This window comes from Trachemys scripta, chromosome 13 (assembly GCF_013100865.1).
Source record: "Trachemys scripta elegans isolate TJP31775 chromosome 13, CAS_Tse_1.0, whole genome shotgun sequence".
Lineage (NCBI taxonomy): Eukaryota > Metazoa > Chordata > Testudines > Emydidae > Trachemys > Trachemys scripta.
In genome coordinates, this window is record NC_048310.1 from 5,794,886 (window position 1) to 5,816,168 (window position 21,283).

The 21,283-nt window shown below is 41.6% G+C and overlaps 1 protein-coding gene across 4 annotated transcripts in view; it reads right to left on the reverse strand.

The window, feature by feature from the left end:
• ZC3H18 (zinc finger CCCH-type containing 18) overlaps positions 1-21,283 on the reverse strand; it is a 62,500-nt gene that overhangs the window by 22,363 nt on the left and 18,854 nt on the right. For all 4 annotated transcript variants that reach the window (XM_034788456.1, XM_034788459.1, XM_034788458.1 and 1 more), the window contains 6 exons: positions 17,968-18,116; positions 17,568-17,660; positions 16,628-16,785; positions 13,890-13,922; positions 10,400-10,517; positions 8,721-9,019 (listed from right to left, as the gene is read on the reverse strand). In XM_034788456.1, coding sequence (XP_034644347.1) covers positions 8,721-9,019; positions 10,400-10,517; positions 13,890-13,922; positions 16,628-16,785; positions 17,568-17,660; positions 17,968-18,116 — 850 coding nt within the window. The remainder of the gene's footprint in view (positions 1-8,720; positions 9,020-10,399; positions 10,518-13,889; positions 13,923-16,627; positions 16,786-17,567; positions 17,661-17,967; positions 18,117-21,283) is intronic.

The window sequence follows — 21,283 nt, forward strand, 5'->3', positions numbered from 1 at the left end:
AAGGGAAGATTTCTTTCAGGATGGGGTCTTCATCGAGTATGGGTTGAAGTAGTTTGATGATACCCCGTATGGGTTCCAGTGTGTGTGGGTGGGGGGTAGGTGACAACTACAGGTGTGCGGCTGGAGGAGGTTTTATTTCTGAATTGAAGCACGTTCTCTTGGGATATTTGGGTGGCCTGTTGCAGGCTGCGATCAACTTCTCTGGTGGAGTGTCCCTGTCTGGTGAAGGCGGTTTTGAGTGTGTTAAGGTGTATCTCGGACTTTCTCCTTGGAGTGCCTGGCTGTAGATAACCGATTTCTTGGTGTGTTTAGGGTAGTTACTGGATCTACGAAAGCAGATGTGGTGATCATGGGTTTCTTGTATGTAGTTGTCTGTAGAGTTCCATCGTTGAAGTGGATCGCGGTATTCAGGAAGTTGGTGCTGGTGTGGTGGTGTTCCAGAGAGAGTTGAATGGAGGGGTGGTGGTCGTTGAATCTGTGGTGGAAATCTGAGGGAGTTTAGGTCGTTGGTCCAGAGGATGAAAATATCATTGACATCTCTCAGGTATATCATTGGTTTTGTGGAGCATTTGTGAACCTAAGTAGCAGTCAGAGTCATCTGTTTGGAGTTCACCGCCCAACTGCATCCAGAGAGCTAAATAACAATAGGGAACAATCCTGCACTGTCTGGAGGATGGACTGGAACCAGATGTCTTAATAGGTCTTTCCCATCTCTAATTTCAACTAATCCCTAAAGTGAGTAGATGTCAGTTATAGAAACCGGAAGAGACATTAATTTGGCATTTCAAATTGTGGTGATCAAGAAAAGGAATCAGGCTGAGCTTGTCTTTGCCAGGGAAAGAACAAGGAATAAAGCGAACTATGCTGGAAATGCAGTCATGCTGTAGATCACCACTGCACACAGCTTAATCTGCAGCTATCGAACAATCCACTGCTAGGACTTTGTCATTTCATCCATGAGGAAATTAAAAGAGGAAGTCTGACCTCATGCCCCAAGTTCTCCTCCCAGTGTATTTAGAAATGCTTATAGTAATTTGCATAGTCTATGTCCAGGAAAATAACCTTAGAGAAAGTGCTTCCTTCCCCTCCCCCACACATGACATCAGTCTACCACAGGTAATGCAATCTTATCACACAATACCGAGTGATGTCAATGCAGCTTCAAGGCTATTGTTCTGAAGTGTACCTACATTTTCATTTTTGAAAGAGGAAACTTCACCTTTATTATTTGAAAAGAATTATTTTCTAGCAGGAAAGTAAACTTTTAAAGTGGCATTGACATCAGCACTCATTCTCCAGCAATGTACAATGAAATTTTACAGCAGGAAATAAAAACCAAGGACTGTTTGGAAGTGTTTGTTTGAACAGCCATTAAGGTTTAGTAACTTAATATAAAAAAAATATATAAAATTAAGCTCTGTATATATGTTTATTACCAGACTTTTAAGTCTCTTAGTGTGCTATGGGAGATTAATGACTTCAAATTTGGTGATCTGCATGTGCAATTACCCAGTTCGGGTGCAAGTGTGAAAGTCTGGTCCTTGCAGTGCCATCAATTATAAATGTTAATGTGCCACTGAAACGGATGGGGACAGCTTGCATTTCTTGGAGCATTTCAGGCCAAGACAGAACTACGTCCATCACGTTTGGAAGCTTTTCTTCAAACCCACAAAGGACAAACTTTAAAATTCAATAAAGCTGATGCTTTCATTCTGTAGAATCTGAATCTCTCACCGAGACTGGCATAAATATATCTAGGAAACGGGACCTGTCATGCGGGCTGGGTATTTGACACGTTAGAGCTACAGCCTTCTCTGTTGTGGGGGTACAAGTGAAAGTGTCTAGTCACTCTGCCTCATTCTTTACAGTAATTTTATCAGAGCGGCACACATTTTTTCTAGTAATTCCAGCTTTGAACAGCTACTACGAGAAGAATGTACTCCCTTAGGTCCACATTCAAGTCACACAAGCTACTTGCTGATCCCAGCTTATGTTCACAAAAATCTTTTGTTTTTATTGTGAAAGTGGTGGACAAGCCTGCACAAGTAGGAAGGCTTTACAGGGATGCTAAACGTTAACAAAAGCTACAGTCAATGGAAGCGTTTTCACTGAAATCTTTTAAAAAGTTTCATTAATTCTAAAAAACCATTTCTCTGCAGCAACATTGCAGCAGTGTGCTAGTGCATGAACTTGACCATGAGACAGACTTAATAAAACTGACACTGACTAGCCGGTCTTCCCTGCCTAGGCTAAAATATAAAGTGTCAGAGAAAACAAATAGTAACAAGAAAACATTTTATAAATTATCATTAATATTCTACATTTGTCAAAAATGTGAGATTTTTAAAATGGAGTGGTTAGAAGTTTTTAATCTAGCAGTACTTTAACACGGCAGCTAAGATTACTCACAAAACAAAAAGGAATGTTAGATGCAAACAGCAGCCCGTCATACAATTTTGTATATTAGGATGAAATCCTGTTACGGACTACAATAAAATATTGTGCTGCATTTCTGAGATAATGCCAGCTGTTATAATACACAGTATCTACCCAGAAAGGCCACAAAAGCAATTGAAAATCAAACAGCAGTACAGTTGGTTAACCAAGACCTATTAGGAAAGATGACACTGATCGAGGAGCACTGAAAATTATGAACCCTTCTGGCTGAATGCCAGCTCTGACAGGTTGCAACGGCATATGTCTCAGTCCTGAATCACGCTCAGTTTGCATTGTCTTATTTTGAACCACTCCCTTCTGGGATCAGCCCTATTCTAACACTTTCCGGTTTGCACACTGTGGGTGACCAGATGCAACTGCACTGGTTGGTTCTAAACTCGGAAAGTTATACTATTCTCTAATGCACCCACCAGAGAGAGTAACCTTCACGATACAAGGTATTTTCATCTCGGATCGCAAACTAGCTCAAGATTTCCATAAATGTATTTTTGGGGGATGATAATTGATACTGAAAAAACTCGGATTTTTTTTGGAGGGGGTGGTGTGGGAAGCTGGGTGGAGGACTTAATTTTTGGCCCTGCAGTATTGAGAAAATTGATATGAGAAGCAAAAGGACACCAGGAGAAATCTATGGCCAGAAGAATTAAGGACAATAAGGAGTTTTTAAAGATGCTAGGTACTAAAAGAATCCTGACAATGGTATTGGGTCATTACTAGATGGAAATGGCAGAATTATCATCATGCAGAAAAGGCAGAAGTGTTCAATAAATATTTCTGTTCTGTATTTGGAAAAAACAGATGATACAGTCATGTCATATATGACGACACTCTTTCCAGTCCACTAGTATCTCAGTAGGATGTTAAACAGCAGCTACAAAAGTTAAACATTTTAAAATCAGCAGGTCCAGATAACTTGCATCCAAGAGTTTTAAAAGAGCTGGCTCGGGAGCTTGCTGGACTGTTGATGTTGATTTTCAGTAAGTCTGGAATCGGGAGACGTTCCAGAAGACTGGAAGAAAGCTAATCATTTAGAAGAGTGAATGGGATAAGCCTGTATAATTATAGGCCTGTCAGCCTGATGTTGATCCCGGGAAAGATAATGGAGCAGCTGATATGGGACTTGATTAATAAAGAATTAAAGAAGGGTAATATAATTAATGCCAGTCAACATGGATTATGGAAAATGTATTTTGTCAAACTAACTTGATTTTTTTTATGAGATTGCAAGTTTGGTTGATAAAGGTAACAGAGATGATACTTCCGTAAGCCATTTGACTTGGTAGTGGATGACATTTTAATTAAAAAAATAGAAAGACAAAATGAACATGACACACATTACATGGATTAAAAGTTGGCTAACTGATTGGTCTCAAAATGTAATTGTAAATGGAGAATCACTACTCCATGAACAGGCATTTCTACTGGGGTCCCTCAGGGATTGGTTCTTGGCCCTACGCTATTTAACATTTATATTAACGAGCTGGAAGAAAACAAAATCACCACTGCTCTAGTTTGCAGATAACACAAACTGGAGGACTGGTAAACAATGAAGAGGACAGGTCACTGGTACAGCATGATCTGGATTGCTTGGTAAGATTGGCTCAAACAGTATATGTTTTAATACAGTTAAACGTAAATGTCTACATCTGGGAACAGAGAATGCAGGCCATGCTTACAGGATGGGGGACTCCATCCTGAGAAGCAGTGACTCTGATAAAGATTTGGGAGTTGTGGTGGATAATCAGCTGAATACAAGTCCCAGAGTGACACACTGTGGCCAAAAGAGCTACGGCAATCTTTGGATGCATAAAAAGGGGAATCTTGAGGAGGAGCAGAGAGGTTATTTTGCCTCTGTATTTGGCACCGGTGTGACTGCTGCTGGAATCCTGTGTCCAGTTCTGGGGTCCACAATTCAAGAAGGATGTTGATAAATTGAAGAGGTTTCAGAGAAGAGCCATGAGAATGATTAAAGCATTAGAAAACCTGCCTTATAGTGATTAAGCTCCTTAAGTCTATCTATTTAGCTAAACAAAGAAAAGCTTAAGGGGTGTCTTGATTACAATCTACAAGTACCTACATGGGGAACAAATATTTTAATAATGGGTTATTTCATCTAGCAGAGAAAGGTATAACATGATCCAATGGCTGGAAGTTGAAGCTAGACAAATTCAGACTGGAAATAAGGTGTAAATATTTTAATGGTGGGAATTATTAACCACTGGAACAATTTACCAATGGTCATGGCAGATTCTCCATCAGTGGCAACTTTTAAATCAATTTTAGAAAAATATCTAATTGCTCTGCTCTAGGAATTATTTTGGGGCAGTTCTCTGACCTGTGCTGTACAGGAGATCAGACTGGATGATCACAATGGCCCCTTCTGGTGCCTTGGACTCTAAGAGGACATCATTCAATATTTGCTTTTACTCTCCAGTTTAGAAAAAGGGTTATAACTATCCCTGGTGGTGAAGACTGATGTAACGATTCTCAGCAGCATCTCCATTCTCAACTACTCCCTTTACTGCCAGGGGGGAACTGCACCAGACTCCAATATACTTGAAGTGTCATATTTGTTTTTACATTTCTGGCTGTTTGATCTTCAAATCCTCTTCCATCCCTCTCAATTTCCATCTTACATTCTGCTGGTCATAGTTTCTGTTCTATTAGCTTCCTTTAGGGAAACTCCTGTGTTAACGCACTGAATGCCATTTACTAGTAATTATAGTTGTCCTTGGTACATCTATGGCAAAGATCCTTACTATTTCAATAGTTACATCATGCTTTCTGGCATGGTCTCTGTGGAACTGGGCTTTCAGAGCTCTTTAGTCACTAATGAGCCAAGGAGAATTATTCATGTTCCAGCTGGATATGGGAATCTGTTTATTATGCAATGTCCGGCTTCACTGCTGCAGCGCCTGCCAGAGTGCTACCTGATGATTGCCTGCATGAGGAATTTCATACAAGCCTGGAACTCCAATAGTCTTCAACATCAAAAAGCCACGTGACAGAGGGAGGCACTGAATATCAGCAGCCAAGAACTAGGAAAGAGGCTGGAATTGCCCACAGGTTGTGATTTAACACATTAGGGAAAGCACAAGAGTCTATAAATAAACTAAGAGCACAGAATAACTTCCCCTATGAGGGAGAGGCATTCAGGTTAAAGATGAAGCAATTGCTAAGATGTTACATATTAAACTTTGTAAATGGTTTATTCATAGAAGGGTAAAATTAGAAATCAGTTCTACAAATAGCGCTGAGTTATTTGTATGTAATGGAGGTAGGGAGTTGGTGAATTCTTATTGGGGCAGTATCACGAGACGCCAGGTAGAGTTTAAAGGGCTGGCAAAAATGTGTAAATTGAGCACATTTATATAAATATGCTCACGTTTTAGATTAGAACCACACTTTAAATGTGTGTTGCAAACAGCACTACACTGTAGCAATGTCCACATGGGATGTTACTGCACCGCAAGCTAGTGTGCTGTAGTCACACACTGGCTTGCCGAGCAGTAATCTCCTGTTTAAACAATCCCTGGGATTTAAACTGCAGCTTCCTTTATTTTATTTGGTTTCCTGCCTCTCTCTTTCTACTGCCAATAAATCCAAACCCTCGTAAACGTAACAGAGCTAGTGGCTCAAGAGTAGAGTCCGAACAGCAGAAACTGGGGATTTGACTGCTTACGTAAGAGTACTTCTAACATGCAGGAGTCTTCAATTGGAGCATTGGAAACAAGAGAGAGAGATTCTCAGCCACCAGCTTACTGTTAAATAGTCCTATTGCTTCACTCCAAATACGTCACCTTGTAAAAGAAGTGATCACCCTTCATTTAGGGTTTAGTCAGCTTTTAAAGCCTTAAATTTTACATCTAGACTATGTGCAACCATGTAAACAGCACAACCATCACTTCATTTCTAGCATTTGGGGAGGTGATTTGGTTTTGGTTTTAAACCAACCTACAAATGAAGCCAACACAAGTTCCTGTTTGGTTTTCCCCATAACTTCTGGTAGAAGCTTTGCTTGACCTTTATCTATGTATTTCTTGTAATTACTGGCTGAGACAGGAGTGGGTCTGAACAAGTAGATTTGTCAATCAACAGTTCCTAGAAATAGCAGATATTGAGCCAAAAGCAATCAGAGTATTGGAACCCTTTGGATCTGTGTGCTTTGTACCAGATGAAAATAAGGCCAGGAATACCCACAGCTTCCCCTGCTGTATTTCTTTAGTTATCAGATACAGACCTATCTGGAAGAAATCTGGTTTAGAGAGTCAATATGTAGTTCACAGATCACTGTGAACCACGAGAGGTTGTTCACTGGGAAAAATCACATCCATAAGGTGTGTAAAGATCACGAAGAGTACCACAAGACCATGAGCCTAAGCTTCCTGCTATGGTGATCGTGTCCACTATTCAGATCCATGAACGGTTTTGAGGACGAGGCGGTTAATTGAATTTAAGGTTGGTGAAGAGTGCCATAGTTATCCCCAGCAAGTCCTTGGGCAGCAGTGGTGAAAGTTTCTACATGCTGTCCTCCTCCCGATTTGGGGCAGAACTACCTCTAGCGCCACAGAAGGTAGTTTAGTCTCCATGGCGCCATTCAGCCTGTAGTCTCACGTCTGTGCCCGTGGGCAGTCATTAGATCAGTCATGACAAACAAGACCAACACTGGCATTTTAGAAGAGAGGTAATCAACTTGCATCATGAGTCAAACAATTATAGATGATAAGATCTTTGCCAGCACGGACCTAGCGCGAATGTGAACAAGCAGCCTAAGATGAACAAGTGGCCACTGAGGTAATTAAACTGCATATTTATATTCAATACTTCTAACACCTGTGTTTTAACTGCAGTTTTTTATATTAATATAACCATATTGATAAGACATTTGAACACTTAGTATTTATTAGGGATAGTAGAAAGATTCTTAATATAGTGTTTTCCTGTTGGAAAATGGGATTTCATTTAAAAATACATCAAAATTTTCTATCAGGAAAACCTAAAAAAGTGTTTCATTTTGGGTTGGGTCGACATTAATGTCTGCACCTACTTGAATCACAGCAGTACTACATGGGAGATGTAGTTCTGGGTCACTCATGGTCTCTATTCACCCCTAGAGGCCCAGCTCCTCAGATGGACTAACTCTCCCATGATGCACTGCAGTCTCTAGGACTGAGGCACCATTGTGGCTCAGTCACCCGGAAAGATGGGAGAGACCGCAGTGCATCGCAAGAGATGCAGCTCTGGGTCCCTCAGGCATCCATTTCCCCCATGAGCCTTGCTCCTTGACTACATCTCCCACCCATTTCCCAAATATTTCAACATTTCTGAATTGAAGTTTTATTGAACTTTTAATTTTGCAAACGGTTTTGATATTTTATTTTTTCCCTGACATAGGATGAAAACAGGTGTTGCAATATCAGAATTTCCCAAGGGATGAAAATTCCATTTTCCCCCCCGATCAGCTCTAATATTTACATAGTGCTTTATAGTTAATCCAAACCTACTTGTGAGTTAGTGTAGGCAGTAATGTAGTTGATGGATTGGGAAACAGGAACATAGGAATTCCCATGCAGGATCTAGTACTCTGTCTCTGACTGTGGCTAGCACTAGAGGTTTCAGAGGAAGGTGCAAGAAACCCTGCAACTGGCAGATCTGAGTAAACAGCCCTCCTCCCCGCCGGGAAATCTTATCCTAATTCATAACAGCGATTGGCTTAATCCCTGAAAATTGAGGCTTTACATGCCTTCCAATCCCCTTCTAGAATGCTGGATATTTTTGTTATTTTTAAAAATGCCCAATCCATCCTGGATTCTTGCCAAGAGTCATTTGCCAAGGCCACAGAAGGAGCCGATGTCAATGCTTCCATGTCCTGTGCTCAGCCAGCTAGACTTCTGAGAGGCACATTAAACTCAGTTACCGTGGCTCTGGACTCCACAGCTCTATACAGTCTAGACTCCTCCCAGGTACGTACCAAAGACACCTTGAACATTTCCACCCAGAAGTTCTCTTCTCTATGTACAGCCTGCAATGGTGAATGCCCTTGAAGCTCTAATCTGATGTTGCTTTAGCTCCATTTACTGGCTGGCAAAGCATATTCCCTATGGTTAGTGCACATCCCTTGGAACACTGCTTTTCCCACTTAGGGCAGCAGACAATAGAGATCCAAAGAGCATACATCCCCTCTCCCTGTTTGGTGCATCTCTGGTTAATCCACAGTTAAAACAGTACCAAACAAAACCAAGCATCAATAAAGGAGCACGTACCTTGGCGGCTGCGGTGACCTAGGTTTTGGTTTTTCTTTTTCCTTTTCACGTTCCCTCTCTCTGTCCCGGTCTCGCTCTCTGTCCCGGTCTCTGTGTTGTCTGTCCTTTTCATCTCTTTTCACTCGCTCCCTCTCTCTCTCCCACTCTTCTTTCCTTCGCTGGCGTTCCTTGTCACGCTCCCGTTCCCTCTCTCGTTCTCTCTCTCTCTGTCGTCGCTCCCGCTCCCGTTCTCTCTCTCGTTCCCGTTCCCGCTCCCGCTGTCGGTTCTCTCTTTCCCTTTCCCGTTCTCTCTCTCTTTCCTTGTATAAACAAAACAAACAAAAAAAGACACTTTTACATCACTTCCATGGTTACATCTCCTCACTAACGAAAGTGTGAGGTTTTAAAGTCTCAAATTGGAAACAATTATACTAGCTCGCCAAAGTTACAGCAGGGCATCAGGGGGACAATTGGAGTTTGTTTGCCGTAAAGTTTCAGAATTACTTAGGACCTGTATAAAGACCTAAAACACAGCATCAGGTTCATCTAACTTCACTAAAGGCAACAGAGCCATCAATGATGAACATGGTCCATTATCTAGAAGGCTTCCCTTGAGAAGAAAGTAATGTGTATGTGGCTGTTCACCTATCTTAGGTAGAAGATCACACTGCCTCACATTGCTACTTTGACCCATCAGCAATTCCTAAATTTTGCAAATGAGCAGAATATAAAAAAAAAATCGGATGATATAGCACCAAAAATTGCACTGAGGACTGGCCACTTTAAGACTTCCGTGATGTTCAGATTAGAAAAGTGTTATTTGAGTTTACAGGGGAAAAAACAGCTATTGCTGTTATTTTGTATAACAGATACAGCTGAAAATCTTAGCGTCGGGCAAAATTAGTTCTCACTACCAACGTGTCCCAAGGCACCGCAGTCTGTGACCTGGCAACAGGTGCCAATATAGCCTTTGGAATACGGAACGGAAATAAGAATGTTTTCAATGAAAACACTCTGACCTTTCATTCTACCAGCAAGTCGGGTGCAACAATGTAACAAGGAGATTCCCCCTGGATTCTAGCGGCAGACCAGTCAAAGCTGCTGCCTCCCTCATCTCAATGCAAAGTGACCACTGTAAGCAACGCCCAATTATAGCAATGGGTATTACGTTTCTTAAATACCCATTCATCCTGGTGAGAGTCTACTTGTGTACATAATACACACGCCCATATCCATCCGTCTCTTTCTGTCCCAGCGGACAATGCTCATGCAGGCTGGTCTTCATTCAAATCCCTCCTTTAGACTCACTTCTTTGCAAGGCCCCCAAACACTACCCCCATCTGTCAAATGCCTTCTCCACCCCAGATGTAAGTGACGAAGGATACCAAACTAACTCCTTCAGCTGGGTTGTGCCACTAAGTTCTGCCTTATCTAAAAGACAGAGTGTGAACTCAGTAGGCCAGGGCCAGTATATTTGTCTTGTTCCGTGCTCTGCACATTACCAGAACTTAAATAAATAATGAATGATTGAATCGTTTTAGAGATTAAGGAAAAGACTTGTCTACACAGTCTGCCAAAAGAGGAAAAAAAATCTAATGCCAACATACGTCCTATATGGTAATCGAAAACAAACCTATGTGAAGTACCTGGAGGAAGAGAGAGTGCAAAGCTTAGGAGAGGGTGCATGTTACCTTACTTACTCGGTAGTTACGATATGGGTCTGGGTCTGTGTATTGCACCCTAAAGTTTTCATATTGCCCACCACGCCAGAACCGTTCTATTTCATAATCGTAATAGGGATCTGTATAGGAATCAAGCCTATATTGAGAAAGGGGAGAAGATTAAACAGGTAAATATCATTTGCACATTAGGAAAATGGTTGCATTTATAAATGAAAATGCTAAGCATATTGACAGGGGAAAATATTCAGAGATTTATTACTGTATAAAATGGTTCACTTATATGTATCTGGGGAGAGGTTCAGAAAGCCTCTAAATATTACAATAAAACAAAACTTAGAAAAGCATTTTCTCATAAACATACATAACTCTACAGGTCAAATTCTGCTCTCAGTTCAACTGGGGTGAATCTAGAGTAACTTCATTTGATTTCTACAGAGGCTACTTCGTATATATTTATGTTGGTGTAACAGAGCACGATTCCCCCCCCCCCTCCACCCATTTAGAGTTTAGCATATTTTCTCCCCAGTACACGTGCAACTCCCACCAAGGGAGGTTACCCATGGACATGGAAAATAGGAGAGACCCTGGAGTCTCCTACTGCTGCGTCCGCAGAGGTGATGTGTATATGACATTTGTGAATGTACCAGGAACAAGCATGTTGGCAGAGCTTTCTAGTGAGAGAAAAATATGCCACATGCAGACACTTTTCTTATGGGGCGAAGAGTCTAAAAGCCACCAGTCCTCTAGTATGCAAAGCTTCCTCTGTTAGAACAGCTTTACTAATACTATCTGGTATCTTTATGACATGTACCCAATAATAAGTAATCCTTGCAAATCAGATGGCAGGTAGCAAGTATTGTACTCATTTTAGAGATGAGAAAATGGGTACAGAGTTTATTTTACTCTGGGGGGGAATTCTGCGCCACTGTGTACACGCAGAATTCATGTTCCCCAGCAAATTCTTTTTTCTTTTCAGAAAACACATTCTGCCGGGGAGGTGCTGCAATTACACCTTTCACATGCCAGGGATTGCTGTTGCACCAGAAGAGGGCAGCTGACTCAGGGCCAGAGCAGCCAGCCATGGAGAGAGAGGAAGAGAGGCTGCTTTCCTCACTGTACCCTGTCCGCGAGGCTAGATGAGGAGGCAAGGGATATTGCGGGGGGAGAGACGGACAGCACAGGGCACATGGGGCTGCTGGGGGTCATATAGACTGGAGTTCAGAAGGGTGTGGGGGAGACAGATTGGGGTAGGGGCACAGGAGCTAGTGGGGTGACAGGGACTGAACAGGAGTGAGGGTGCACGGTCACAGAGTAAAAGAGGGGAGAGGAGTGGCTGAGTGGGAGTGCATGGGGATGTGGCAGATGTGCCTGACTGAATGGGAGAGGCTAGGGGTCAGCATGGGGGAGGCTCCCCAATTCCCTAACAATTCCTCCTCCTCCCCCCTGCGGAAAAAAACCCGTTTCCATACTTTTCCCAGCCACACCCAACAACCCTCCAGGTTCACTCCCAGACTCCGGCACAGCAATTACTTCCCTCTCCCTCAACTTCTCCGTTACCCCGACTCTCCCCCAGCCTTTGCACTGCTTCTGGGGGGTGCAGGAAATGCAGTTCTGTATTGTACTTTAAATGAATTACTACTAAAAGTTCTGTTATAATATGCCTAGCAAGGAATCTATTTGTCAAAAAATATTTCTTGAATCTTTTTTGCTGTTACAGACGTACATGCTGACAGATATTTTGCAATAAATTACAAAAATAATTGAAACTGACGTGATTATATTGTGTTATTTTGGCAAATAAGATATGCAGAATTTTAAAATATTATGCATCGAATTAAATTTTTTAGTGCCGAATTCCCCCCCGGCGGAAGGGTTCAAGTAACTTCCAAGGCCACAGGGGTCAGTGGCAAAGCCAAGATTAGAAATCAAGAGCTCTGTCTTCCAATCCCATACTCAGTTCAGTAGCCCGTACTGAAAGATAGGAAGGGTAACACCACCATCACCATTGACACGCCTCGGTAGAATATAAGTGGCCAAAAAGCTAGGGCAGAGTGAGATCTGAGTGCTATCCTGGGAGCCAAGTTATTATATATATTTATTTCAACACTTCTACATAGCTTAAGATTTCCACTTTAAAGATGCTGATGACATATATATTTTGTGACAGACCCAGATCAGTGGGGTACAGGAGTCTGGTAGAGGGCGAATATACTGGTCACTGGATGAGTAGTTTTCTGTTCCCTGAGTGACCAGAGCAGGGGCTGCACTAGAGGAATCAGGAACCTGCTAGAACCAGTTAAGGCAGGCAGGCTAATTAGGACACCTAGTGCCAATTAAGAAGAAGCTGCTAGAATCAATTAAGACAGGCTAATCAGGGCACCTGGGTTTTAAAAGGAGCTCACTTCAGTTTGTGGTGCGAGAGTGAGGAGCTGGGAGCAAGAGGTGCAAGGAGCTGAGAGTGAGAAGGTGTGCTGCTGGAGGACTGAGGAGCACAAGCGTTATCAGACACCAGGAGGAAGGTCCTGTGGTGAGAATAAGGAAGGTGTTTGGAGGAGGCCATGAGGAAGTAGCCCAGGGAGTTGTAGCTGTTACAGGAGGCACTATAGACAGCTGCAGTCCACAGGGCCCTGGGTTGGAACCCGGAGTAGAGGGTGGGCCCGGGTTCCCCCCAAACCTCCCAATTGACCTGGACTGTGGGTTCTCCCAGAGAGGAAGGTCTCTGGGCTGTTTCCCAATCCACATGGTGAATCTCTGAGACAAGAAAATCTGCCAATAAGTGCAGGACCCACCAAGATAGAGGAGGAACTTTGTCACAATATATATAGAGAGCGAGCGAGATACCTATCTCATAGAACTGGAAGGGACCCTGAAAGGTCATCGAGTCCAGCCCCCTGCCTTCACTAGCAGGACCAAGTACTGATTTTGTCCCCGATCCCTAAGTGGCCCCCTCAAGGATTGAGCTCACAACCCCGGGTTTAGCAGGCCAATGCTCAAACCACTGAGCTATCCCTCCCCCCCCCCAAACTTATAATACAGCTCCAAATTACAGGTACCAGGTACTGAATTCAGTTCTAGATTCTTGCACCGCTAGCAGAGAACAGGTTCAGTGACTCATGGTTTTCAGGAACAAAAACAGAAAGGTATTTTAAACTACATCAAGGGAGAAATTGACTTTTCAACCCAGCCCCACCCCAATGTTCTCCACTCCCTTCCCTGTAAGGTATTTATGTAAATTTGTATTTATAGACACATACACCACTGTTTTGCCTTCTAGGTGTATTTATAAAATTAAGGACATAACTTCAAATTTTATAATCTGCTACCAACAAGTGGCAGCATCCAAAAATGAAAATATATACAAACAATTGATCAGCTGCAGCCAACCTTGTGACAATTGTCTGTAGCCTAAGAAATTTGAAAAAGCGAAACAGAAGAAAATTAAGGGAACATTGTCATTTGCTCACAGAAAATGTTGGTACAGCATTGAAATCAGAAAAAAATGACTTACCCATAGTTAACATTTTCTTTGACGTCCACCTCCCTATAATTTTTTAAAAAGAGGAAAAAAAATCATGAACTATTTAGCCATCTTTGAATGTCACAAAACAATCACGCTATCAACATGATGATCTAAAAATTCAATAGTTAGGATTTACTGCGCTATGTTACTTGGCTCTTGCAATGATTAAGGGCTTAAAAATTGCTGACATTTTCCAACTTAAATTTAATGGCTCAACATACAAAGCTTGCTAAGGAGAAAATGTTATTTCCTATATCAATCTGGTTACACAGAACTGTTCCTGAATGAACTGGATGATCACTTTTTCAGGACTCAATTCATACTAGTTTTATAAATTCTGTTCAACTCTGCTGCACACAAGTAAAATGTTAAACTGACGATGTTTAAGGAGAGTACAAGTGGCTAGCAAAATGGGGCACTGATCTTGATGGGGTCTCTGCTGAGTACTACTGCAATACTGTAAAATAACCACCTGAATACTTGTAGATTTAAGAAGATAGGTTTTACACAATGTTAAAACCCAGGCTGAAATTATCCATCCAGGCTTTGTCTATTTAGATATTTAAGAATCTGCAATACCTGCATTGTAGTTAACCTGTTAATAATATTAGGGACAACATGTACTGGTTACATATGAAAGTTTTTCAGAATCACATAGGGGGGCATGGATCAGTGTTCATGTTGTGCTCCCCATCAGTACCAGTCCCAGGCCAGGGAAGCTAACGATCCAACCAGTGGACCAAAATTTGGTGATGAATCCTGGTCACATGCCACTTAAGGAACATCGCAGATATGCTAAGGTGAGAATCAAATAAAACCAGGTTACCGAATGACTGATGTTAGCTTTCACTGTATATAGGGAGTTACTGTTCTGCAACTACCTGCAGAATTGGGTGCATGGTCCCTCTCATAGTGAAAATGTGGAAAAGGAATTAAGTTTAATTCCAGGGCAAATCTGCGCCTAACAACCAACCAGTTTCATTTGCCCCTCTTATGTTTTCATTTCCTCCACAGTCAAACTAGCTGGGACCAAGGCTTGGCAAATACACTCTCTCATGCTCACCGTATAAGAGTGTGAGCGTGTGTGTGTGTGCGCACACCAGGGCTTACTCTTTGGTTCCTACAGAACTTATGCGTTAATTTTTTTAAATGATTTTCTAGCCCATATGATTTAAAAAAAACAAAAACAGAAAACCAACTCCTAAGAGTGATTGGTGTCATATTGCCTGCTGGAGTCTACAGCCAGCCAGCCACACTGGAGAGCTGTGAACTGCTTCCAGTCCCCAAAGCAGGGTGCTGACTGATGCTTCCATCACTCCCACTTAGTTTTACCTCACAAAAATCCCGCAGGTTTGATGTTTCAAACATTTCCCATTGCCCAAAATCTTCCCACTCTGCAAATCCTGACTGCATGTAGGTTAAGTCTTCTGGTTGGTGACCTATCAAATGATTAATCAAGGGCTGGCTAAGATGTCAGAGGCTAATCTAGTGCCATGCCAACTATGATTGCTGCCCTTAGACCAGTGCTTCCCAAATTTTAACAACGTGTGAACCCCTTTCACTAAAATGTCAAGTCTTGGAAACCCCCTCCTACAAATGAATATTTCCAGGGATTTTCTCCTTTGCCCGAGTATAAATTATAAAAGTAGTGATCTTAGAAATATAACATTTGTATTTATAACATGCTTATTACACACAATTTATAATTATTATTTATCATTACAATATTTGTATTACATGATGAAAACGGCAACACTTTTCCAAGATCTCACTTTCGTAGCTTGTATCACTTTGAATAAGACAAGGCTCCTATGTTTCATCAAGCAGTATCAGATGTGAAACAGCATGAAGATATTTAAGCAGCCAACTCAAAGAGTTCCTCCTACACAAGCATTCAGGTCTTGAGCAGTCCAGGCAAACAACGCACATTACAACAAAGCTTAAACTTGTTCTTCATAATAATTTTAAAAACAATCCTAGCTGCCTCGTTAATTTTAAAAACAGCAAAACATATCCACTCCCTTTCCATTTCTTAGGAGTCTTGGAGTTTAAATCTCCTCAGTGTGATAGATATGCTTGCTTAGCTCTGGGAAGTCCAGGGTCTCCTGGCTGCTGGCCCCGTGCTGCCCGGGGTCCCTAGGGACAGCTCTGTCTACCACTAGGGAATTTTCCCCCCCGAGAACCCACTGTAACATTTTGCGAACCCCCAGGGGTTCATGAACCCCAGTTTAGGAACCACTGCCTTAGACTTACAGTGTAAGCATTAACCCAGTCAAGATGATGTTACTGCTGCTCTGATGATGCAGGGTATTGGTGTGTGTACACACATGATATTAAACTTTTTAGTGTATGTTTGAGTTGTGCAAATACCAAAGGAACACAAATCACTAGCCCAAACTAAGATGACAAATTCAAAACGCAACTAGACAATCAAATTGGCATACTAGGCTCTGAAGAAACAAGAGCAAAGTACTCGGAAGAAATAAAGCTAAAAAAGCATAGAAGGAAAACTGGTTTTGGACTAGGACCAAGCTGAGGCATGTCAAGTAATAATAGAGCCTATGGGTTTTGCTGGCGTGCTTCTGATGTTGTTACATAAAGGTGGCTAATCTTCAGAGGGCTGTGTATTTCTACACAATTGGAGCCAAAGGTTAACTGCAAACAGACATGGGGGGATTACTATCCACTCCAAAAAGCAAGGATGCAAGCACAAAGCCACATCTTACGCTGGATCTCGGACATCTCTAGTGATGCGATAATTCCAGTCCCGGAAAAATTCATTTTCTTTGTCGAATTCACGTTCATCTTCTCCAATGGTCACCGTAAACCGCTTCTCCTCAAAATCAGGCTCTTGTTCTTTTCTCATTGTCGCCTTTTTTAATACCTGTCACAAGGCACAATAAAAGGCTTAAGGAAGCAACAAGTTTGAGGCATGGAGGGCAAAGTTCAGCTTACTAATGGCACATCAGCCCTAGTGAGGGACCTGCTTCTTAATTAACCTGTCCCTCTCCTATACAATTCTCACGAACAGTTAGGGTTTGGATATCTACTTGAAACAAGACATGTAATATTTCACTATCCTGTTAGCTCACAAAGATGAATCAGACAGCCAAATTGGTGGGATCACTAAAAGGCTCTCAAGAAAGTTAAGCTTCCTAGCTGAACAAAACGGGGTTCACCCTGCCAGCACCACAGGAAACAGCAGAGAGGCGATAGCACACTCTTGAAAACAGTTCTGCTGTATTGGCGGGTTGACTCCGGTATCCTGGGCCCTGCTCGGGAGCGATCTCCACTGGCTAGTGCTGATGGGAGAAAGAGCTGGAAACCAGCTCTTCTTGACCAGAGTATTGCCATGTTATACCACACGAAGGTGACTGTTGGTTAAACACACAAAACAGACTCCCCCAAAGAAAAAAGGATAAAGTTACACGTCCCACCAAAAGGTTCAAGGTTAGTGTCACGGAAACATCTTACAAATCAGACCGAAAGTAGCGGCTACGCCCTCAGACTCTTCTTAACCGTCTCCACCGAGCAGAGAGGAGAGACCACTGAGAGACTGAAAGTCATTCCCAGATGCTTTGACTATATTGTCCTTCTGGCACCAATGATACCCATAGGCTGACTTTGAGCGAAAGAAGTTATTGTAGTTCTTAAAGAATCCTTTACCTCTTTAGCATGCCGGAGTCCTCTCTCCCAGGCACTTTCTGTTGGAGGGTCTGGAGGGGGTGGGGGCAAAATTTCATCAACTACAGGCGCACCCTGTTAGGAAAATGAGAAGGAAAGGGAAAAAGCCACAGGCTGATATTAGAACTAGTTGGAAAATTGTGCTTTGTGAACGTTTGTGAATATCCAGGCGAAACATCAGCAGGGCACACTTGAAAAGTTATTGCCATTTACTAGAGGTTGTGAAAAGCGCCTTCTTAAAATGTATGCATCCCACAAGAACATTTAATTTTGCTAAGTTAACGGCCCACATTTAACACATCCGTCATCGCCTGCAACGTATCTGCAGATCTAAACAAGCAAAAAACACAGAAGCCGCAAATGCAAAGCAATGTTTTCATACCCAAGGGTTTGCTGGCATCAGTGGGTGAGGGCCAATGGGAGGAGCACCATTGGGTGAGAAAGGGTCTGGTTTGGAGATCAAGGAGTAGTTCCCTTTGTCGTTCACACCAGGATGGATAAACCTACAGTTCATTCCCCAAGTACAGTGACCTGTGAAAAAGCACAGAAATCTCATTCAAACGCTGCACAGAACAGTCAAACACCTGGAAGCTCTGGTATCTTGTTCAGCTCCAGAACTACCTGAAGTCTTCCAGGAGAGAACATCTCGGATTTTCAGAGACATGACCTTTCTGCTTCCCACCTTGGTTCACAGTCACTTGCTTTCAGGGCACCCGGCAAAGCCTTTTTGCCTGGGCTTTCCCTGAGAGATGAATTCAGTTGGGATCACGGGTGAGCGAAAACCTGAGACACTTACTCTGGTAGGGTGGGAGGGCTGGCTATGTAGGTAGTGATCCAGAGAGTTTTGTGTGCACTTTTATAAGTAAAAAGTGCTTAAAGCATAGTTAGGAACTTTTATAGCTCAAAACTAAATAACCCGGCAGGAAGTTTAAAGGCACCAGTCTGAGTTACATATACAGGCCAATGGCGGGGAGGAAAAATATAACTCAAACTCCTCTAATAGCTGATTCTGCACAGGAGCAGGAGAAACATTCTCAAGGGTCCAGAGACAAAATTTAATATCAGCTCCTCTGAAAGTCCACCTATGATGGGTTAGCTGAAGTTATCGTACCCATGGGGAACTCAGGTGTTTGTAATGCGATATGGATATGGCCTAGTTCCTGGTCTGAATTTAGCTCAGATTAGTAAGTAATAGAACTTTCTTTTCCTTTTAGCTGCTCACACAAAATCATTTGATGGACCTTCAGTAGAGATCCTGACAGGTGTCTGTGTCACACAACCACCACTATAACTGCAACCTTGATTGGCAGTCTCAGCATTAGCGATGAAACGTTAATGGGACACAAATTTAACCACCTTCTCACCCCTAAAGGTGGTCCCTTCAAGTCAAGGTGGAGACACATTGGCAGGACAACACACAAAGGAAAGTTACATTGACACTACCTGTGTTGTATCAATTCTGTGCTAAAGGGGCATTCCGTCTCCAAGGCTGTCCATTGCCAAGACACTAAGTTAACTGTGAGCTTGTATATGCGATCAAAGATAACACTGAGTAAGTTAACCTGAGGCATTTGGTACTGTCATGTTTTCTAAGAGGGTTAGTGTGCCCCCTTCAGGAACTTTATAAAACTGACTTCACTCATTAAGAAAGGATAGTATATTTCCAATAGGGCTGTCAAGCGATTTAAAAATGTGTGATTAATTGCACTGTTAAACAATAATAGAATACCATTTATTTAAATATTTGGATGTTTTCTACATTTTCTACTGATTTCAATTACAACACAAAATACAAAGTGTACAGTGCTCACTTTATATTTATTTTTGATTACAAGTATTTGCACTGTAAAAAAAAGAAATAGTATTTTTCAATTCACCTAACACAAGTACTGTCGTGCAATTTCTTTAGCATGAAAGTTGAACTTACAAATGTAGAATTATGTACAAAAGAAACTGCATTCATAAATAAAACAGTGTAAAATTTTAGAGCCTGCAAGTTCACCCAGTCCTACTTTTTGTTCAACCGATCGCTCAAACAAGTTTGTTTACATATGCAGGAGATAATGCTGCCCACTTCTTGTTTATGTCACCTGAAAGTGAGAACTGGCGTTCTCATGGCACTATTGTAGCCGGCATCACAAGATATTTATGTGCTAGATGTGCTAAAGATTCACATGTCCCTTCATAGTTCAGGCACCATTCCAGGGGATATGCATCCATGCTAATGATGGGTTCTGCTCGATAACAATCCAAAGCAGAGCGGACTGATGCATGTTCATGTTCATTATTTGAGTCATGCCACCAGCAGAAGGTTGATTTTCCTTTTTGGTGATTCGGGTTCTGTAGTTTCTGGAGCGGAGTGTTGCTCTTTTAAGACTTCTGGAAGCATGCTCCCTACCTTATCCCTCTCAGATTTTGGAAGGCACTTCAAATTCTTAAACCTTGGGTTGAGTGCTGTAGCTATCTTTAGAAATCTCATATTGGTACCTTCTTTGTGTTTTGGCAAATCTGCAGTGAAAGTGTTCTTAAAACAAACAACATGTTCTGGATCATCATCTGAGACTGCTATAAAATGAAATATATGGCAGAATGCAGGTAAAATAGAGCAGGGGATGTACAATTCTCCCCCCAAGCAGTTTAGTCACAAAATTTAATTAATACATTTTTTTTTTTAAACAAGCGGCATCAGCATGGAAACATGTCCTCTAGAATGGTGGCCAAAGCTCAAAGGGGCATACGAATGTTTAGCATATTTGGCACGTAAATACCTTGCATTGCCGGCTACAAAAGTGCCATGTGAACATCTGTTCTCACTTTCAGGTGACATTCTAAACAAGAAGCGGGCAGCATTATCTCCTGTAAATGTAAACAAACTTGTTTGTCTTAACAACTGGCTGAACAAGAAATAGGACTGAGTGGACTTGTAGGCTCTGAAGTTTTACCTTGTTTTGTTTTTGAGTGCAGTTATGTAACAAAAAAATATATCTACATTTGTAAGGTACACTTTCACGACAAAGATTGTACTACAGTACTTGTATGAGGTGAATTGAAAAATACTATTTCTTTTATAATTTTTACAGTGCAAATATTTGTAATAAAAATATACACTTTGATTTCTATTACAACACAGAATACAATATATATAAAAAAGTAGAAAAACATCCAAAATATTTAATAAATTTAAATTGGTATTCTATTGTTTAACAGTGAAATTAAAACTGCGATTAATCATGATTAATTTTTTTGAGTTAATTGCGTGAGTTAACTGTGATTAATCGACAGCCCTAATTTCCAGTAAATGTATAAAGGATTTGAAAGTTGAATGCTGGGACTATTAAGAATCTACACAGACCATTTTTTATTTCTTATTGAAATATGTCAAGTGCAAGAGGAGGCTCTTGTGCATGTGGTTGAATGGCTACGAATTACGGGTTCCACTAGGATGGGTATAAACACACATTATTTCACAGAATTTATATTTATCAAAATGGACTGATGTGGCCACATGACATGACACTTTGCAATTAATTCCTCAGAGAGACCAGAGACCAGAATTGGAGCATAGGAGGTCCCACAATGATGCTTTTAGCTTGGCTCCTAGACAGCAATATTTCTATAGATCTCCTGTACAGGGGAAGACAGAGGAAATCAAGATCACCCAAACAAAGCTGAAATCAAAGGAATGTATCTTTGGCAAA